We start from the raw sequence: 21,882 nt of genomic DNA on the forward strand, positions 1-21,882 counted from the left end.
TCTAGAATAAAGACTCAGGAGAGGTTTTATCATTTTACTAAAGGTGGAGACTTTCAACAGGATATAGTCACCTTTCTTCCACTCATTGACACTTGTCTTACTTAAACAATGGGTTTTATCTCATAATTTAACCATATTTTAGAGCATTTTATACTTTAATAGACTTGTGTACTAACATTTATAGTACACAATAACAGTCTGCCAATTTATAGGGTGATGTTCCGAGAAATGAATAACCCATGACAAGGCATTATTTCACTGTGGCTAAACTGTGGCATAGGGTACTTAAAAACAAAACACTTGTATTACTTAAACAATAGGCTTTATCTCATAAGTTATCAATATTCTAGAGCTGTACTGCCCTTGCCTAAACTATTATTCTTAAGTTACATACATCACAAGAGCATTTTATACTTTTAGAGACTACACAAAAATACAGTATGTCATATTATAGGGGGTGATTTGCCAATAAATGAATAACCCATGACAAGGCATTATTTCACACACATGTTCCTAAAATCCTATTCATTTATAGCATAATATGTTGTTGTTTTTTATGTAATGTTTTTTGTATGTGTGATATTCCTGTATTATTAAGGTGTCAACTTAATATACACAACCAGCATTTAACTTAAAGGGAGGATCTGGGTGTTTGCCATTATTTGTCTCATCTCTGCAGGTCAACCAGTTGAAGGGGTGGAGCACAAATCTCCTCAATGTTCATGTGATGCAGGGACTCCTTGACATAGAGACCTCATGTGGTTGTGCACACCTATGCAACCTGTCACACTCCTTTCACTGAGGGCTGCCAGCTTGGCGCAATGGAGAAACAGTGGTGAGTTATTGTCATTATTGTTTGTTGTTTTTACATTTTATGATTTAGAGAGGAAAAAATCATGCAAAAAAAGCAAATTTCAAGTCACACAATTTTGTTACAATTTTGTTTGCAAAAACCTGATTTGAAACGGACAAGATTTTAGCTGCAGTGTTAATTCACTCAGGAAATCAGTCGTATCAGTCATATTAAAAATGGTTCACATTATTGTACCACTTAAATTCAGATGCAAAATTCACCTTTGGGTTTTTTTGCAGTTAAAAAAAATAAAGGCAAAAAAAAAACTCCTGTTGGCACTCCTGTTGGCACAACTCCTGTTGTGCCAACAACTCCTGTTGTGCCAACAGGAGTTTAATTCTGTCATTAAACTAATAACCAACATACGTCATAGGAAGCAAAAGGCTGGGAAATGTGGTCATGTCAAGATTTTTCTTAAATTGTTAAAGTAAAAATATTACTCCAGTGTAAAATGAAAAAGAAAGAAAAAGAACTTTAAAGATTCCCAAGGCTTTAATAGTTCATGATTTTGGCTGTTGCACAAAAGTAGAATTAAGAAATCCAGGAAAGAGATCGAAAGCTTCAGTGCCAGCCCAAGCCTTTTTGGGGCCCTAAGCAGAATTTATAAAATGTAACACAAATTGCATTAATTACAGTTGTGTTAATTATTCTTCAATCAGCTTCACTCTTGCTGTAAAATCACAAAAGTGGCCTATACTGAACTTGAAACAACAACTAAATTTGCAATTTCCAACTACAAAACTTTAAAAACCTTTGAGTCTTTCTTACTACTGTATTTAAACTTTCACAACATGACATCTTCCTTTAAGTGAGGGCCCTGGTGGCTGAATACAGTATAGGTCATAAACCTTATCTCCTTCATGTTGATTGATGATGGAATGTGAAAAAGCCCAGTCATCCCCAGCGATCGCCAGTTAGTGACAGGACAATGGGCCAAAAGTACAAAATCGCACGAAATCAGACGTTTGCGAACTCCTGGTTGGAGATCCCTGAATTTCAGCAATGTCTGAAGCCTGTTGCTGAGAACAACCGGGAGGCTTTTTGTTTATACAGTATTGGATGTGCTCTATAGATTTAATTGCAAACCAAAACTGTTTCGTAAGTTAAATATGTGTTGCTCATTACAGCTTGAAGGGACAATAAGGTCTTAAAATATTTTGAGAAGGTCTTGAAATTAACTTCAGGATTCCTGCATATACCCTGAAACATTACAGATATCACATGTTACTAATTGTTATTTACTCTGACAGATTCACCAAACATCTGAATTTAACTATCCACCTGTGCTACAAGGCCAAAGGGCAGCAAAACAATACAATAATGGAGGAGTCATCTGCCAGTGAACCACTCACTTTAGGCTTTGTGCTGGCTGACTATGCTGTCTTTGCCACCATGCTGCTTGTCTCTATGGCCATCGGACTCTTTCAAGCCCTGAAGAAGAGTTCGAGGCAGGCAAACGCTGACGAGTTCTTCACTGGTGGCCGGAGCTTGCAAGCAGTGCCTGTTGGGCTGTCGCTCTGTGCCAGTTTCATGTCAGCCGTCCAGGTTCTGGGTGTCCCAGCTGAGGCTTCTCGCTATGGCTTTAAATTCCTCTACATGTGCCTCGGACAAACCATCAACTCCCTGCTGACAGCTTACTTCTTCCTGCCTGTGTTCTTTCGCCTGGGCATCACCAGCACCAATCAGGTCCTACTTGTCTCACTGAATATTATAGACGGCTAGAAATTGATGTTATCATTTGTCATGGCTTGTTTTTTCTCGTTCATGTTAATGACTCTACGACAGTTAGATCACTTATTAAAGGTAGGGTTGGAGATCCTGGAAAAACTGTTTGAGTTTGAGTTTTTGGATACTTGTTCAATTGACAATGCGATGCCAAAAAACAACAAATACTCTAAAGTTAACCTACCGGTTACCTACCGACCATGGCATCACTTTGTAGCCCTTTCTGGGCTTTCAGTTGTCCCCACCGTTCAAACGCAGCACTGATGTTCACTCTGGTCTTAGATCGCTCTGCATCAGCCTTTTTCTTGGCAGTAGCTTTCAAAACAGAAGACAGTAAACTGTCTTCTGTTTTGCAACCAACACCTGGGAGATGGCAGTTTGATGATTATGATTGGATGGTGTTTTTACAGGCCAGTCCGTTACACAGCTGACAGACATTTTTATGACAATGCATTTATTAATTGGTTACAATCGGGTTGTGAAGAGGATTTTAACCAATACAGTTAATACAGTCTCCCACTCTACCTCAAACTAATCAAGATTATTTTTCTCAAATCTCATGACCATGCAAACAATAATGATGGCATTAAGTTCATGGATAATTGGTTAATAATAATTATTTGCACATTAAGCAAACACAGAACAACACAAGGGACTTTTTTCTCATTTAGAAGTCCAGTAAATAAAACAATGGGTTGAGTTAAGGGTAAAGTTAACATTTATTAAAGGACACATACATTTTATGAGAGTAACTACTTCAGACTTGTGTGGTGAAGTAGAACCAGGATTCTCTGAGGGAAAAAAAAGTGGCACCTGTGGCTCATCAAATGAGATAGAAATATGAGGTGAGGAAGGATGAGGGACGTGTGCAGAGAGATACTGTGATGTGTTATAACTTCTGCCGTCTGTCTGTCTGTCTGTCACAGTATCTGAAGCTAAGATTCGGCCGAGGCCTGCAGGTGTTGGGGAGTGTCCAGTTTCTTGTGGCAACGGTAAGAAGGTCACATTTCACATTTTCGCAAAAGTAAACATTTTTCCACAACTCAAACTCTGACTCCAGGCAGTAGGTGTATTCACAATTTACTTTTGCACCCTGCACGTTGTCACTTTGCTGATTCTCTCTGTTTCTCTGTTTCTCAGCTGCTTTACACAGGGATTGTTATCTATGCACCTGCCTTGATACTGAACCAGGGTAAGAGACAGCATTGATGCCTCACTGTGCATGGAATAATAGGGTGGTTTGATAATATAACACATGATATTGCAACACATTATCATCCCAACAAGACCTGACATGACATGGAGCATTATGAAAACAAGAAAATATAAATCCCTTTTATATTTTTTGTATCGCAGTGACAAAAAAGTTGTTTAACAACCACGCCTAGGCTAACTTTAACTTTATTCAATACTCATAAGATTTAAATGCAGAAGTGAAGTGCTGTGGGAAGTACCAAAATAACAACATATTGTTTTCTACTTTCAAGGTGTTAAAGCTTCAACAGCACTCCTGTTTTTTGTTTGTTTGTTGTATTCTTAGCGACTGGACTCAACATATGGGCGTCTTTGTTTTCTACTGGAGCCATTTGCACCCTGTACACCACAATGGTGAGAACATGGTTTTAATAAACACACTAAAGTTCAACATACCGTGGCGTGTGGCGTAGGCGTCACATCAATAAAATCAGTGTCTGACTGATTTGGGTTTGAAGTTCTCATGTTCAAGGAAATCAAACTGGGTTTGGTTGGCAATGCTTCAATTAATGGGTAAATGCACGAAAATGAATAAATGAATTATTTTGATTACATAGAACAAGATATGAAATGCATGCGACAGGGATCGTCATCAAACACGAGCCAAACTAAAATGTAGAGCCTGGTATGACTCTTTTAATTTCACTGACTACATTATATTAATGTTAGTTGATCTTAAGTATAAAAGTATAATTCCTTTTGTTTTATTAGCAATAATAAGTTAAGCTGAGCACAGTCCCATACTGGTGGAAGTAGTGAACAATGCTCTCCTTTTTTTCTCCTTCATTTTTTCCAATATGAACATTTTGTTAATCAAAACCCGTCATTTGACATCTTGCAGCGTTTAGAGAGGCAAATAGACATTTCAGATTACACCTTATGTAGGCAAAAGTATAGCAAATGTATTGGGGTTTTTTTCTAACCTGCTGTATGTATATGGTTAGACCTCGCTCTGTGCATCTCTTCTTTCTTCTGTGTGTGTCAGGGTGGCGTGAAAGCTGTAATCTGGACAGACGTCTTCCAGATCGTTGTGATGTTGTCCGGCTTTGTGGCTGTTTTAATCCATGGCACACTTCTGGTTGGTGGTCCTGCAGTGGTGCTTGAAACTGCAAGGAATGGATCACGCATTAATTTTAATGAGTAAAAACACGTTGACTTGATAAACATTCTTAAACCTGTTTTTCCTACACAAATAAGCAAACCCAGAAACAAATGACTAGATTTTTCTTGATCTTACTACAGCTCAGTTGCTGCCAAGTGGTTGTTCTCATGGGAGTAGAAATCTCACGTGGGGGTTGTCAGGGGTGGTCAAAATGTACAGAAAAAAGCTTGTAAGAGGTATTTATTTCTGAAAATGGATGGATTTCTAATGTACTGGTCCCAAGTGTGGTTTCCAAAATATGTTTAACTGGATCTCGGCCAGACAAGATTAATTGTCACTGATTTTTACAATGATATTCTGCCCCAGTTTTGACCTGAACCCACAGCGACGCTATACCTTCTGGAGCCTCTCTGTTGGGGGTGCATTGGTGTGGTTGTCCATGTACGGTGTAAACCAGGCTCAAGTGCAGCGCTACATCTCCTGCAGGACAGAGAGAGAAGCTCAGTGGTGAGTGGAGATTGTTTTTTTCTATTTATATATGTAGTGGTTTCACATACAGTACCGAATAAAGTGGCCAGTGAGTGTCGACATTTACCCGCTGATTTCAAAATCAAGATTTGTATTTGCCCTTCGTCTGAGAAGCACCTGACTCATATTAATAGAAGGTAAGTGAAGTGACTCTGAGAATCAGCACAAGTGAAATAACAAACTGACACCTCTTAACTGTATGTATGTATGCAAACACAGCCCACAAAGAGTTTAATTACCTTTAATATGTTTTCTATGAAACAGTATCAAGATATTCAATCAAGATTGGAGAAAATGTTCGACTTGATGTTTAACGATTTAAGTAATGTTTTTCCAGGACAAGGTTTAAAATTGCTTGAAATGATAGACTTTATTATTTTAGAACCATTATCCAGTAAATCTGGAATTGTACTTTCCCCCATATACCAGGCAACTGTAATGCACAACGTCTGAAATTAACACTGATTATGTCCTTTCAACTGCAGGGCGCTGTTTGTGAACCAAGTGGGCCTATGCCTCATTGTGACCACTGCAGCGACCTGTGGCATCGTCATGTTTGCATATTACGTCCACTGCGATCCCCTGAAATCTGGGAAAATATCTGCTCCTGATCTGGTATTCGTGACACTCCTAAAAGATTATTATGTGTTTTATTAGACGCAGACTGTGAACACCATTTTATGTGTTGATTTTGTTTCCCCCATATTCAGTTAAATATGTTTAATATAATATGTAAAGCAAATGAATAATGTTCAGTGAATAATTACGGATTTAAGACTGGAAGCAGTTTCTCTCCAACCTGTTCAGATGAGCCATAGTGAATTAGACCTGTGCTCTTACATTATTGTCTTTGATTTGTTAGCTACATGAACTGAAACCAACTTTTAAAAACACTTAGCAACTTTTTAGTCATTCAAATTTGGCAAAGTGGTTACTAACATGTTTTCTTGTGGTGTCAGAAGTAGAAATATTTGTCATCGCTTTACACACTCTTTAAGAAATCGTTATTTTTGTCAATAATTTCCACTTTTGTTTCAAACACTGATATTATTTTTTCCTCTTGGACTCGTTGAATGCAGTACATGCCATACTTTGTGTTGGACATATTCAAGAATCACCCAGGCTTTCCAGGTCTTTTCCTTGCCTGTGCATACAGCGGGACTTTGAGGTATGTTAATCTTATCTTTTTTTTTGAAGCCAACTAAAATGATCACAGCTTTCCTCAATAATGAGTTAATACTTTACAATCATGTGTACTATACACAGTACAGCGGTAACCAAAAAATGTTGAAAATGGCAAACGAAGTGAAGATCATGCATCCCTAACCCTAACCCTAACCCTAACCCATAATATAACCTGTAACAATTAGATTTTGTTATGATCGTATAATCACCACCCATTTTTTTCAAAGTTGTACTTTGTGTATCCTCCTCAGTATAGAATCAACCCGTAAGATGTACAATTGAGCACCTCGCCCAATTTACACAGAATTCATTTAAAGTATATAAACATGGTCAATCGTGTGCTGAGATGGGGTCAATTCTAAAACAAATGTCTTTTGAAAAGCACGGTCTCTACAAGTATCAACGCCATGGCAGCAGTAACGATGGAGGATCTGCTGCGACCTCATCTTGTCCACCTGTCCCAGAAGAAACTGATTCTTCTCTCCAGGGGACTGTGTAAGTTCATTTTCACTGACAACATCCACCAAGATGAGATAAGATAACAGAATGTGGTTTATGCTTTGTCATTGCATTTTCATAATTGACATGTAAGTCAAAACCGCTAATTCCAGCCGATCATAGACATGCCTTCTCTTCTTGTCTGAGGTCTTTTTTTTTTTTTAGCCCAAGAACAAGCTTTCTTTGAAAGTAAATCCAAAGAGTTGCCTTCAGCTCAACTCTTTGAACTTCTGCCACTATTGAGCAACATGATCCCTGGGTTTCTTTCGGTATCCAAGCAGAACTTGTGAACCGACACACTGACATCCTGTATTCTGACCTTTCAGAAAACCAAAGACTTCACAGGTCATGAATATGAGGGGGGAAAAAAATGACTTTAGCTTAAGTTTCGTTCAGTCAGACATAAAAATAAGGTGTGGGTCATAGAGAAGGGGAAACAACAAATACAAATGAAGGAAATCCAACAAAGAAGGAAGTAGAAAGACCACACAAAAAAACAGTAAGGAAGACCCTCAGTCATAAACAGCTGATTCTGAACGAACTAGTGACGCGTTCTAGTCACATTCCAGCGCACGTTTAGTATTGAAATGTAAATAAAACACAGTACATATTTTAGAGGAAGCTGAGCTTCACTTGCTGTCTTAGAGCAATCACCACTGATGTCAAGTTAATCAAAAAACTTATTTTTCTGTCTGACTGAATGAAACAAGTATATTACTAAGAATAAAGGCTCCTATAATTACTGATGTCATCAGTAGTCTACAGTATTCACATTGGTAGTATTTGTTTGCTGGCATCTTGTGAGGCAGAATGTTGCATAATGCACTTTTTACAGCTGTTTGACACAGTTTCTACATTGTTGACTCTTCTTTTCACGAAGCTCTCGTGTATGGAGTCTGTTGTATCACTGTGGCTGTCCTCTCCTCGCTGCTGGAATGGGGAGTACTGCAGGTATAACCGTGTCTTATCACATATAATCCATAATGTAACCCCAGATGAAGGTGAAGCACTTCACAAGTTTATTAAGGCAACACAATCTGCCTTTAATACCACTGTACTTCATTTACTCAGCGACATCTTTGATTGTTTTTCCCCTCAGGGATCATTTATTGTCATGAGTGTGGTCAGCGGTCCTTTACTTGGAGTATTTATTTTGGGAATGTTTGTTCCGGCAGCAAACAGGCTGGTGAGTATGATTATTCGGTGCCAAGAGTTAGTTTTGTCTTCATAACAGTTGTATGAGCAGGAGAGTCACACCCTCCCCAGCAGCTGTTTATGTCCTATTCAAGTTTGTTTGGAGATCAGCAGATTGTGCCGTCAGCAAGAGGAACTGCTTTTATCTGTCACTGTCTATGATTGATGTGATGCCATGCCAGATGCCATATGTCATAACAAAGATAAAGTTTAAGAAAGTTCAAAATTCCATGGGAACTTGCTGTTTTCAAACGTCTAATATACAGTAGACGGGATTGGTGGGATCTTTGATTTTTATTAGAGGTTATTAACCTACTTGCATCTGGGACCATAATCTTCTAGTTTCTTCCTTGAAACCAACCCACAATATATAGTTTAAAAAAAATACAAATTTCTACTTGATTTGCAGCATCAATAAACATATTTTCTCAGGACTTCATGGTTAATGCTCTCAAACACTAGCTTCAGGTCGACATTGTAAATAATGTTCCCATTTGAACCCCATCCCATCTTATCACATGAGGACAGTGCATTAACATGCATGTTAAAAGTCAGATTTTAGTCGGACTAAGACAATAACTCGGTTTTCTTTATGTCATGCAAACACATTAGTCCGACTAAAATCAAGCTAGTCTTAGACGGACTAACATACCTGGATAATGCGATTCATAGTCCGATTACTCTGCATGTATACGCTTAGTCGGACTGTAGTTGGCCTGGAGTCAGACTTGCCGTTCTGCGCATGCACCAAATTTTCCTCCCCAGTCTTTGACCCAGAAGTAGAAGCAGATGGCGCATAAACTGCAGTACTGTTGCTGGAAATCATACAGCGGTGGCGTTTTTCTTTGGACAACACAGCAACCATACTCCATCTAAATAAGTGACTGGTGGTTCAGACAGAGATGCTGGTGTTACTGTTTTTCTTTTTTTTACCCATCTTTCAGGGAGCATTCTCAGGAATAATATCAGGCTTCTGTGTCTCTCTGTGGTTGGGTGTTGGTTCATCACTCTACCCACCCAGTGAAGAGACTATGGGCGTCTTACCCAGCTATGCAGGCCAGTGTCAATCTGACAATGTGACCCTGAACAGCCCTCACCAAGACGAGCACTCCCTATCCACACCCCTTCACCTTCCTGATCAGTGAGTTTAATAGCATGCACTTAACTTTGGAACTATTAAAATAGGAATGCAGTTTTAATTAGCTTTGCCTTCACTGTTTCTTGTTGAGTCGTGTTTGTTCTGCAGCTCCGTCGTTGTTGTTGTGGGTTTTTTTTTCCTCTGTTGTTGTAAACTTTTGTCTCTCTTTTTTTTCCAAACTAGGGGCCTGCATAGCTTTTACTCCATATCCTACCTCTACTTTGGTGCTATGGCAACCAGTACTGTCATACTTGTGGGGCTGATAGTGAGTTATGCAACAGGTAAGAGTTTGATTAAAGTGAAAACTGCTGATTCACAACTAAATGTTGTGCATTCTAAATGCATTCTGTTTGAACTTAAGTTAATAACTGAGCTGCCAGGTTGGAATAAAACATCCTGCCTGCCATAAACATACTAAACAAAAAAGGTGTGTCAACTCTGAGGTCATATTGACATCATTACTGTTTATTGAATTATTTTTACATATTACTGAATGAATGGTGTGTGTTTTTTCTTTCTAGGACCAACAAAGAGGGATCAGATTAAAGAGGGTTTACTGTGGTGGGACCTGAATAAAAAGCAAGTGGACGTCCCTTCAGAGCGCAGAGTAAGTGCCACATTTAAAGCCTTTGACTTTGGATGCACCTTAAAAAGAAAAAAAAAAAGTGAGCACAAGTGGCAGTGGCTTTTCATTACATTATGTGCTTTTGAAATAAAAAAGTTAAAGGGATAAACTGAAACCTTACTCCATAGCGAACTGGAATTGATATGCATGTTTGATCGTGTGTTGCTGATTTATACCAGGAGCTCTTTTTCAATTAGTGAATTACACAGTTGTGGATTCAGGACATTTAATACACAGTGTAGAGCTGCAGTACATAACTTTGGTGTTTTTATTGTTGCTGATGTTATTGTTCTCCTCTGCTATGCTACAGTATGTAGGGCAGAATTCACATCAACCTTTTCATCGACACACTGTTACACATTTTGTCTTTTGTGTTCTCTGTCATTCCCCAACCTGATAAAACAAATCACTTCCTGTGTGCAGTTGTTTGGAGCTGATGGGCTTAATGTGAATCAATTTGACAGTGGTTTGAATGTATTGGACATGTGCTTTTATTTAAAAGTTATGTTTTTTTTTTAAGACATTGTACACTATGAATTCATATAAATGTGCTTGCCGTTTGTGTTTGCTCTACAAGATTGGAACGATGTCCAGAATGTTTCCCTGTCTTCTCCACAATGCATGCTGGGATACGCTGCAGCCACCAGTAAGCCTGGATATGATGGTAAAGACATTTTTTTTTTTTTTTTTAAATAGGGACAGATGTCAGAGTGAAGGCTGTGACCAACTTTTACTTGCTGCTGGCTCACCTGAAGAGTGTATAAAACATGCTAATACAGTCCGACAGTATCAAACAAGGATTCAGATTCCAAACTACTTCATCCACCAGTTTTGTTTCTCATCTAGAAAACATTGTTTATTTTTTTTTTTTCTTTCCTCAGGGGACAGACGAGCCTCAGCTTGTGCCTTTGAGGAACCTGGAAAAGGTGATGGGATGAAATTTTGCTGCTGAAAGTCCTCAATAAGTGAACTAAATGTTATTCCAATACCACGTACAGTATGGTGGTTGTGTTTAAACATGTATTTCTCTGATAAACACTCAAATATCTTTCAGTTTTTAAGGTTACACGTGTAGGAGCCATTTATGATGTTTTCTTTAGGCTCTTTCCTTTAGGCTCTTGCATCTTTAATTGTTGTATGTTCCATGTCTGTACAAGACACACCTGCACTTCAGCTACAGCTGTAGTCTTCATGTAACAACAGGTTCGGATCTCTCTGTGTTTATATTAGTTATTCATTAAAAAGCTGTGACCTCAAGCTTTCTTCTGTTAGATCAATGACCAGTTGCGGCTTTCCACATAAATATGAGCAACAGAAAACGCAGCTCTCAGAATATTTTTCAGACCAAATTGATCTGAAAGAAAAAGTAGAAATTGCTTTTGGGTGCTCACTCAGTTCACAGAGATAACATCTCACCGGACATGTCACACATAAATAACTAGGGGGCAATGTTCGCAAAATAACCCAGAACAACTAAAAACAACTGTTTGTCTGGTTGACTCTCATTCAAATTGAAGATTTAAAAAAAAAAACTCAAGAGACTATAGCCAGTGTTAAAAGTAAGAAATAACGCAGTCTTAGTGCATAAAGTCTAATTATTCTCTCTCACCTTTATCCTTTTTATACACAGGGCAAAAGGCGAAAATTAAAATATACAAAAGAGTATACGATGCTGTCTGGGCTAGAATAAGTATTAAAAACACACTAGACACACTCTGAAATTCACACTTGAACGTTCCACTGCTTATTAAATTAACTCTGATATACAGTCAAGCTGCATTTAACAGCAGATTATCCCATAATATCTGGTTGTTCCCTCCATACAGCGATATTTACACAGCCTAGTGATATATTGCTAAAGCACCTGCACATTTAGAAGATTAAAATAGAATTGGAAAAGTAAAATACATGTTACAGCTTCTCCTGTGACAACCTTAATGATTTAAAACCAACTGTGGTGGATAATATTGAAAATGTACTGACTTGTAAATTATTTCCTGTTAGTGTGTGATGCATTTTCTTAAAGATATTTCAATTGCCATTTTATTTGCAATAATAAAAGTTTTCCCAGTTTTGGGCTTAATAAAGTACAGTTATATATATCCATTACTTACATTTTTAATAAAAGAACGATCAAAAGCAGAATGGATATATTGTAGCCTTTGGTAAATGCTAATTGAAATTGAGATTTTGATTTTGAAAAACAATGACATGGAATGGAGAGCGTGCAGGTGACTGAGTACAAAGCAGTTTGTGTCACTTGTCACATTTATTGCATTTCCTTGATCTTTCACTCATTGTCACCATACAAAAATAAGCATGACATTTCCAGACAGTCCATCCTGCTCAGTAGACATGCTGGACTAAATACAAGTCTGTGGGATTTGTGCCTTCATGCACGCTGGTCCTGAATCCCTCGGCCCCCTCTCGTCGTGCCCCCGTTGATTCACCACTCATCTGCGGCCCTGTTCGAGTCCTCTTCGGCCACAGCACAGTCCAGGCGCTGGACACCGGGCAGAGCCAGGTCCCTTTCGTTTAGCTTCTCCAGAAAGGACGAGAGCAGCCGTTTGTTTAAATGGTCCGTCAGGGTCCTTTCCTCTTCCAGGCGCTCCTTAGCGCCCAACTCGTCCGCCTCGGCCTCGGTGCCCGCGCTGCGCTGCGGCGGGGCCGACCCGTGGTTCAAGGACATGCCGTTGGAGTGCTCGTCCTCGCCGGCCTGCTGCTCCGCGCGTTTCCCGGCGTCCGATTCCGTCTCCATCTGTGATATTAGGGTCGTCTGCAGGGCGGCATTCTCCAGCTCCTTCAGGCGCTTCCTGTGGAGGCCGTGGGCAGCAGCCTCGTCTCCACTCGGCCTGGTGGTGGTGGTGGTGTTGTTGTGATGAGGTGGCTCACCAGTTTCCTCCATCATGCTCTTCGTCAGTTGTTCAGACCGTAGATACGAGACACTTCTGCGACGCAGAGGGACAGGTGTCGCCCCCCTGTGGCTGCTTGATACGCCACCAACAGACACTGCCCTGTTTACAAGGACAGAAATAATCATTTCAAAAATGCTCCAGCACAAGTTTGGTTTGGAAAAGTTGTATCTGGACAGTATAAACAGGCTTGTTCTGATTGAAGTGATTTAACTGCAGTTACTCGAATAACTAACTTACAGAGGTGGAAAGTACTGAAATACATTTACTCACTTTACTGTAATTGAGTAGGTAATTAAGTACTTTTACTTTTGAAAGTCATTTTAAATATTTTTGCTGAAGTAAAGACTGTACTTCACTACGTTTTGAAATCACATCCATTACTGAATAAAAAAAATCTAGGCCTGAAAAATAAATAAAAATGAAAAAACGAAACTTGTGGACAGGTGAACAACAAGGACAGGTGAATTGGTGCTAATAAAGGTCCCTGAGTGAGTGAGAAAGTTAAAGTATTTGTGAACTTTGACCCATTTTGACTGATACATAATGTGTTGACATATTTTATTTTGTCAGCACTTTAATTTGTGAGATGTGTCCCCTTGTCCTTTTTGCACGACACAAGAAAGAACCCCAACCTTGTTAAAAAAAGTAACTAAGTAACTTTTACCCTGAGTTAACTTTTAACAAGCTGCTGTTTTTTACTTTGAGTACATTTTAGACCAGTACTACTTTTTTTAAATCAAAAATAGTGGTAATTTTACTTGAGTATTACGCGAGAGTATTATTTCAGCACTCTTTCCACCAGGTTACTTATTACAAAATGACTCCTTTAAAAAGTAATAACAGTGCTTTACTTATTACTTGGTATCAAAAGAGTAAGTTACAGCACTCATACATCGCATACAGCTAATTTATTTCTTTTATTATCTTGTTTTTAAAATGTAGCACTTTGAGATTTGTTGTTCAAGTGCAATACAAATAAAATCTATTATTATTATTATTAGAACTTGTTGCATTACTGTACTACTTTTGTAGTTCCAGTTGAAGGACAACTTGCCCCACCATGAGCTACCATGGCTCAATCCTCACTCCTCACTTTTGTAATGCTTTTACTTCTAAAGCGTAAGTACATTTTATTTCCAAAAATTACTTTTGATACGTAAGTACAGTAAGTGTCATATACATTAAGACTTTTACTTAAGTAATAGTATAAACTGGTGGTGGATTGCCGGAGGAGACGTCACTCTGGTGAACATCCAGGAAATGGACATTGAGATGGTAACATCTTACAAATACCTGGGTGTTCACATTAACAATAAACTGGACTGATCTGATCATGCTTCTGCACTTTGTGTTTCCAGTCCAGTAGATGGTGATAGTGCACCTGTAAGCTGTTTTGTCCCTCGGCATTGAAACGTAAAGAAGAAGAGTAGTTTCCATAGAGACCGTCTGCTGTGGCGGAGAACGTAGTTTACCTACAACTGCAGCGACAGGTAAGAAAATCACTGTCGTGCTGTGTTTAATTCGCCACCAACAATGGTATCATGACGAGTTTATCGCCTTTTTAAAACAGAACAATCACCGTCAACTCGCGGCGACACCAGGCGTTGTTTTATTCTCCTCACACACGGACAGACATGTAGCCGTGAGCTAGCTATAGTGGAAGTAAATCTATAACACACGCTAACGGTGACGCTTTCTTCTGTCATAGTGTTTTTGTGTGATTTGTGATGGGTGCACTGTTGTGTGACTGAAAGTCTCATCTCCACAGACAGTGGTGGAGTCGGTGTAGCTCTGTTCGCGGGTCACAATGTCCTTCAGAGACTCCAGAAGTGAGTGATAATGTTGTAATAACAAACCTGGAATCTCCCATTTATCAGGACGTCGTATTGGAGTCTACACTGTTGTTAATGTTAGTAACCGAAGTTGCATATTGTGTGTGTTTGTCAGATTTCACTGAGATGATGAGGGCCTTAGGTTATCCCAGGCTCATCTCCATGGAAAACTTCACAACACCAAACTTCACTTTAGTGGCAGAAATATTGACATGGCTGGTAAAAAGGTACGTACGAGTTTGACACAGGCCGAAGCACATGTAAAGTCCTCTGTGAATTGTTATTGTGAAATGTTCTTTATAATTCGTTCTATTTGGTGTATTTAAACTATACTTTCTTTCAATACTTTCTTAATGTCTGATCTGAGAGCAGACTCTTGGCTCCAATTTATGTAAACACAACACTGATTTCTAAAGATCAGCATTGGCCTTTAAAAAACCCAAAATTGGACAACCTCTCCCAAAAATCTCTTTTCTTTTTCTTACTACTTGTTGATTTGCCTGTTGTTACTCAGAGAGATGAAAGCAGAGAAAGCTCTTGCAAAGCACAATAAAGTCAAATGCATCATGTATCATGTTTTTCTTGCATCAAATCTGGATCTTGATGCAGATTTTAAACAAGCTGCACTGTAGCAAAGCAATACTGACATTTTTGGCAGCGACAACAAGTCAAAATGATAAAATGTCAACATTTTTGCAGTAAGCAATTCTTAGTTATGGATCCAGCTCACCACCAAAATCCAAATTTGGCCACAACCTTAAAAGGAAAATATAATAATCCATACTTTACCCTTTGGTGTATATTGCTGACAAATTCAGCAACATACATACTACATTAGTAGAGGTATATGCTATTGGTCATTTGCTGCCAACCTCTCTCTATTTCCATTGTATCTGCTGTAGATATGAGCCTCACATGGATATTCCCACAGATGTGGACACTGAGTCAGACAGGATATTCTTCATCAAGGCTGTGGCCCAGTTCATGGTGACAACTTTCTCACGTCTTGTCCAGATTTACAGCTCATTTAAAGCTTCTGAAAACCCAGCTGTCAGTCTGTCCTCTTGACCAGTGTTTTCCCTCGGTCACAGGCAACGAAGGCTCACATTAAACTGAATACTAAGCGTCTCTACCAGGCTGACGGGCATGCAGTGAAGGAAATGCTGAAGATCACCTCAATGCTGTATGGCGCGATGAAGACCAAGCAAATGGCTCTGGGAGACCGAGTTGAGGAGGATAACAGCAAGTTCAAGTTTGATCTTGGCTCACGGGTGAGGTGGTGGTTCCTTGTTGTGATGTTAACGTCGATATTGATCCGCGGTCGTCTCTAAAAACTTAAAAATTGATGTTGGTTTTTTTTACTGGCTATTCTTTTCTGTACCTATACAATCATGGGAGGGAGAGTTAAGCATGTTGCTGAGTGTGTCTCACTCTGTGTTGCTGCAGATTTCAGACCTTAAATCAGCTCGACAGTTGGCGTCTGAGTCCACATCTAAAGGAGCGTCTCTGTATGATTTACTGGGGAAAGAGGTGGACTTAAGGGTAAGGAAAAACTCACACACTAACTCACATACTTGATCTCAAGTCCACAGCACTCACACAGTTGTAAAAAGAATGTAAAAATCTACCATGATTTCTATTCTGATGTAGAGATGATTTCATATGCAGGTATAAGATGCTCCCTGTAGAGGAGGCTGGTAGCAATATGTGGCCTTTTTTCAGCAGTGAATGCAAGTTGTTGTTACACATGATTGCATGTGTAAAAAAGACCAGTGTCAGTGATTCCTACCAATGCAGGAAATGAGAACTGCAGCAATTGCCAGACCTCTGGAGATCAATGAGACTGAAAAGGCCCTGAGAGCTGCCATCAAGGAGGTTTTGGTATGTATTTATCCTGATAATCACTTCTTTTTTTTTAATTCCCAATTTTAATCATTGAATGACTCGGAATCTTTGTGTTTTATTGTCAAGGAAAGTGTGGAGAAGACCAAAGAGTTGCTGACTAACGTTGTGTCCGATGAAAGCAGTCTGGACGCCAAGATAGAAAAGAAGCAACAGGAGCTGGAGAGGAATCGTAAGAGGCTTCAGACACTGCAGAGTGTCAGGTCAGCTCACAAACTAACTGTTTTCTGATTTTATGCATCTCAGTTCATCACCTTGTACTTGCATGCAAGAAAAAATGAATTCTCCCTATATTCAGGCCGGCTTTCATGGATGAATATGAGAAGATTGAGGAAGATCTGCAAAAGCAATACGAGACCTATGTGGAGAAGTTCAGGAACCTCTGCTTCCTGGAGTCCCAGCTGGATGAATACCACAGACTAGAGCAGGAGCGGTTTGAGGTGTGTGACTTTGTATGATGCATAGAACAGTCATTGTTTTATAACTAATACTTGTGAATCAGGCCCAGTTCAGACCTGGTATTAACATCAGTTCTCTGTGATCCAATTGAGGCCAGATGACGGTTTAGACCTAGTGTTAAAATATGCCCTCTAGTGGTCACGTGACACTGAATCCTGTTGCTGAAGTAATTTAAATGCTTGATAACTTCATTTGCATCTCTTTAGAACAAAAATCTCAATATTATTGTAAGCGATATATTTTGCCCACCTCTAGTCTACTTGTATTTGTTCCCTTTTCTGGCATAAACACTGACAAATTTATGCATAGCAGTGAAAATGTAGATGATACTTTGAAAGCAGTGGGTGAAAGAGATTTAAAAAAAAATTGACAAAATTCCATTTGTGTTCCCCTGCAGGAGGCTGAAAACACTCTGAGAATAATGCAGCACAAACTGCGGGAGGAGGAGAGAGATATGATGAGGAGCTCCTGTGAGATTAACACAAAACAAAAAAATTAAGTGTATGTTGCTGGTTTGTTTGATGATTTAACAACCTTTATTTCACTGACTTCTTCTGCAGTGAAAGATGAGGATTCTGACATGGATTTCCCCGAGGACGATGGCTCAGACAGCGACATAGAAGAAAGTCGACCCTCTAAGCCTCAGCCCACACGAAATGGCATCATGGCAGGTAAACAAATCAAGGAAAGCCATGTCTTTGAAATGATCAACGAGTAATGACTCTGCTTTAAAGGGGACATATTATACCCTATTTCCCCCATTAAAATAGTTCCCTGGTGTCCTAATGAACATGTCAGTGACATGCCTTGGTCAAAATACCATAAGGATGAAGCATCATAGCAGTTCAATAACCCTGCTAAGCCCGCCCCTTTCAGAACGCTCGGTTTTCGTGCTTGGTCCCTTTACATGCAAATGAGACACAGGCAAACACACACCCACTTCTTCCAGGGGGTTTCTGATTTGTCCTCGTTACAGCGCTTTACAGCTCTATTCGTCTCCCCCTCCCTCCACTAGTTCTCTGACAATATCAACATGGCAGCGTGCGCAGAAAACAGCCAGAGTGCCGTCACAGGAAGAGACGTTCTACATAAGGATCGAGCCGAACACTGCCGAACTGTTAATCAGTTAAAAACACTTAGGAACAGCACCACTGATCGCCAGCGGCGCGGCGGCGAGCTGCATAAGCTGGCGCTGTATGTTACTGTATCAGACCGGTGACTATGCTCCGGAGACCTCGTCACCGCGGCACCGCTGATCGCCAGCGGCGAGCGGCGAGCTGCCTAAACGCATACAGCGGCCGTTTAGGCGGCTCGCCGCTGGCGATCAGCGGTGCCGCGGTGGCGATCAGCGGTGCCGCGGTGGCGAGGTCTCCGGAGCATAGTCACCGGTCTGCACCGGAGCTGGCGATCAGTCGCATACAGCGGCCGTTTAGGCGGCTCGCCGCTGGCGATCAGCGGTGGCGATCAGCTGATTTTCACAGAGAGTGCAGCACCTCTGCACAGAGAGTGCAGCACCGCTGATCGCCAGTGGCGAGCGGCATAAACTGCCGCTCGCCGCTGTATATGTGATTGTATCAGACTGAGTCTGTGCTCCGGTCATGGAGGACGTACTGAACAAATATTTTTAATTAGGACGTGTCAGAATGGTCAGTTATGAGCTCTATGTGACCTTTTCTTAACAACGTGTGTGTGTTTGTACGTCGGTGAAATACGTCCCCTGACTAAATACGGCGACCGCTGTCTAGTGCGAACACACGTTTGCTGACTTTATCCGGCACATTAGCTTCATATATCAAATCCTCTGTGGAAGTTTGTGTAAAACACTGTGCTCCACTGTGCAGCCACGAACAGCACACTTGTCCCTCTGCGTTGACATAATACCGCTCTTCCTCCCTCGCCTGCACTCTCGCAGGGACAAGGTGGAGCTAAGGTGGAGCTCTCGAAGTAAACTTACTGGTGGGGCGGTAACATTCGCGGTGAAATGCGCATGCTGACGTCATAAACGCAGGGAATTCAACATCGAGTGTTTTATCGCCTATACTTACACAAAGGGGGACCACGAAAACATGACGGAGTATTCTTTTTCCACACTTTGGTGACTGGTAGGGCCCCCAGAGTCCCAAATATAAGTATTAAAATGGTTAAAAAGTTGATTTTGCGTAATATGTCCCCTTTAAACGGCCTTAGTTTATGTTTTCGAGTCTCAAAAAAATAAACACATTACCACATTTCATGTGAGCTGTTTTCACCCAAGGAATCGGAACTCGTTTCGTCGGGACCATGCAGGGCGGTGACAGTGATGAGGTAAGTGCTGTCAAAGCAACATCAATACAAGATGTTTTTGTTTCTCTTGTACATATAAAAAAAAAAAAAAATATATATATATATATATATATATATATATATACATATGTATGTGTGTGTGTGTGTGTGTGTGTGTGTAAGCAAAATCTGCTTTTATATACATACAATATATAGTTGTTTCCTCTCCTATTGTCCACTTCTCCTCCTTTGGTTATGTTGGTTTAAAATTAAATCAATGCTGCTTTCTTTTCTGTCTCTCGTGCAACAGCCTGGTATTACTTTTTTCTTTCCGTAATTTTGTCATGTGCACCATCTCGTTTCTGTTCTCACCATCTTCACATCCCTCTGGGTTTTGATCTTTCTATTTCTATTTTATCTTTCTCCGTCACTCACTTGCATTCCAAAAGCCCCCATTAGCTGTCTCCAGAGGGTCAATTCATTCTGCCAAAAAACAACGGCGTCTAAAGGTTTGTGCAGGACTAGGATGTAGTTCTCTTTCCATCCCATCTTGATAGATCTCGAATGGTTGACTAAATGCAAAAGATTTCTGTATTGAGATGTTTAAGTTGAACAAGCCAGTGTAACCTCAGTCCTGGACCCTGTGTGCCTTTGTGGTTAGATTCCCTCGCCTGATGTAGGTTGTAGAGCAGTTTGGTGGTTTATTGTTTAGTTGGAATGAAAATACATAAACATACCCTTTTGTAGCTTGACACGATGTGTTAAATTTCTATCCTGTTGTTGATCGGAAGAGCTGTGATTACGTGGTCTGTTGTTTCAGACAGAGGACAGCGAGATTGGTGTGGACGAGGATGATGAAGAAGGTGAGGAGGAGGAGGAGGAAAGCAAAGATTTGGATGACGACAGTCTCGAGGGATCGTTGCCCAAGGGCGCTCCCAACTCCAGGGGAGGCATGAGACCCCCTCTATTAGAGGAGAGTGACAATGACTTCTGAATTGAAAGAACATGCTTGGCACGGACGAGAGGAAATGTTCTGCCAATTGTTGTGACCAATATCATTTTAATTCATTATATTATTGCAATAACTGAAAAGCAGTGTTGCAATGTAACAGAGTACAAATACTTTGTTACTGTACTTAAGTACACAATTCATGTGTCTGTACTTTACTTTATTTATTTTTCTAGCAACTTTTACATTAACTACATTTCCTCTAAATGTCTTTCGTTTTGTTTCTACCAAATAAAATTCGAAGAAGAGTTAAAAATGGTCTGTATTTATATGAAGTTTTTCTAGTCTTAATGAGCTGCTTTACACTATAGTTTTCACCCCTTTCCTACCCATTCACATTGGGTTAAGTGTCTTGCTCAAGGACACATATAGAGTAGAAGTATCTTTTATATATACTGTATAAAAGATACTTGTACTTTTACTCAAGTATCCCTTTAAGGTACTTTATACAAAACTGCTGAAAATATATGCTTTTTAGATTTGTTAATATAACAGGAACTTACAGAGGAAAGGGTGACATTGGCGACTTTTGTGCCTCTGTTAATTGTTAATCACAACACCAGTTACAATACACCTTACTCGACTTTTCATTCGTTAATTCATCAAATTGCAACGCTCAATAATATAATGTATTGTCCCTTCCCCAACATGCACTCTCCATTCCTCTTAAAAATAACAAAATGTAATTTCTTTTGTCATGTATGTTGTTATTGCAGCATGGCACATTAATATAGTGCCAATTTTAAATATTTGTGCAAAATGGTTTCCTTAATAGCTTAAACTATAACCTGTGTCCTTTAATCCCCAAGATGCCTCAAGCAACAGTTAAGGAACTGGTATTTATTTTAGAGGAAGTAGTTTTTTATGATAGTGAATTTAACCTCAGTGGTGACCACACACAAACTGAGTGCAGGTTGACCTGTCCCAGGATTTGAACCGGGAACCCTGTGGTTACAAGCCCAGTTCCCTTCCATGGGCTGCCTGTGTATAGTCAATTAAAATAAGGTTGCTTAAAAGAAAGAATTGAGAAAATAGGCAACTAAGACTAAAATAAATGATGAATCAGGTAAAACAAGAGCAAATAAGTCGTAGGTTTGCTTAAAATAATGACAATAAATTCACTGTATAAGAATTTATGATATTGGCATCAGTATCATACACAAACAAGTGGTATGTCCCATACCTAATCAGGAGTAGTCATAATGACATAGATATCTGAAACTGGAATTAGAAAGATTTACAATTTCGTTACACATGAATGGCAAAATTAGTTTGAATCTTACGAGTATAAACTGATTCAGGGATATCTGTAACATTACTGTTTTGACTAGTAAGAATGACGTCGCAGATATCGGTGAAATGTTTAAATCGGCTTGCCATAGTCGACAAACTCGTACTTTG

General features: G+C 39.7%; 2 protein-coding genes across 3 annotated transcripts in view; both read left to right on the top strand.

Annotated features, from left to right (window-relative positions):
* slc5a5 (solute carrier family 5 member 5) overlaps positions 1 to 11,359 on the top strand; it is a 28,227-nt gene extending 16,868 nt beyond the window's left edge. For both annotated transcript variants that reach the window (XM_058638204.1, XM_058638205.1), the window contains 17 exons: positions 680 to 835; positions 2,104 to 2,539; positions 3,505 to 3,570; positions 3,719 to 3,770; positions 4,119 to 4,186; positions 4,818 to 4,972; positions 5,301 to 5,441; positions 5,948 to 6,077; positions 6,542 to 6,630; positions 7,030 to 7,142; positions 8,026 to 8,096; positions 8,245 to 8,331; positions 9,284 to 9,480; positions 9,661 to 9,758; positions 9,999 to 10,084; positions 10,680 to 10,766; positions 10,984 to 11,359. In XM_058638204.1, the coding sequence (XP_058494187.1) occupies positions 2,174 to 2,539; positions 3,505 to 3,570; positions 3,719 to 3,770; positions 4,119 to 4,186; positions 4,818 to 4,972; positions 5,301 to 5,441; positions 5,948 to 6,077; positions 6,542 to 6,630; positions 7,030 to 7,142; positions 8,026 to 8,096; positions 8,245 to 8,331; positions 9,284 to 9,480; positions 9,661 to 9,758; positions 9,999 to 10,084; positions 10,680 to 10,766; positions 10,984 to 11,040 (1,863 nt within the window). In that variant the 5' untranslated portion in view covers positions 680 to 835; positions 2,104 to 2,173 and the 3' untranslated portion in view covers positions 11,041 to 11,359. The remainder of the gene's footprint in view (positions 1 to 679; positions 836 to 2,103; positions 2,540 to 3,504; positions 3,571 to 3,718; positions 3,771 to 4,118; positions 4,187 to 4,817; positions 4,973 to 5,300; positions 5,442 to 5,947; positions 6,078 to 6,541; positions 6,631 to 7,029; positions 7,143 to 8,025; positions 8,097 to 8,244; positions 8,332 to 9,283; positions 9,481 to 9,660; positions 9,759 to 9,998; positions 10,085 to 10,679; positions 10,767 to 10,983) is intronic.
* Positions 11,360 to 14,386: 3,027 nt separating this feature from the next.
* Positions 14,387 to 20,737, top strand: cluap1 (clusterin associated protein 1). Its single transcript, XM_058637472.1, has 13 exons — positions 14,387 to 14,507; positions 14,786 to 14,846; positions 14,965 to 15,076; positions 15,752 to 15,836; positions 15,941 to 16,120; positions 16,296 to 16,391; positions 16,647 to 16,730; positions 16,821 to 16,954; positions 17,050 to 17,191; positions 17,608 to 17,680; positions 17,771 to 17,881; positions 19,465 to 19,514; positions 20,293 to 20,737. The coding sequence occupies exons 2-13, from the start codon at positions 14,825 to 14,827 to the stop codon at positions 20,464 to 20,466; spliced, it is 1,263 nt and encodes a 420-aa protein (XP_058493455.1). The 5' UTR covers positions 14,387 to 14,507; positions 14,786 to 14,824; the 3' UTR covers positions 20,467 to 20,737.
* The last annotated feature ends 1,145 nt before the right edge of the window (positions 20,738 to 21,882 follow it).

This window comes from Solea solea, chromosome 9 (genome assembly GCF_958295425.1).
Source record: "Solea solea chromosome 9, fSolSol10.1, whole genome shotgun sequence".
In the NCBI taxonomy this organism is placed as follows: Eukaryota; Metazoa; Chordata; class Actinopteri; order Pleuronectiformes; family Soleidae; genus Solea; species Solea solea.

Excerpts from the sequence above, each read along its gene's own strand:
- cluap1 (XM_058637472.1), top strand. The coding sequence starts at position 14,825 with ATGTCCTTCAGAGACTCCAGAA. Across the intron at positions 15,077-15,751 it reads TTGACATGGCTGGTAAAAAG|ATATGAGCCTCACATGGATA; the intron begins GTACGTACGAGT and ends TATCTGCTGTAG. Across the intron at positions 15,837-15,940 it reads AGGCTGTGGCCCAGTTCATG|GCAACGAAGGCTCACATTAA; the intron begins GTGACAACTTTC and ends CCTCGGTCACAG.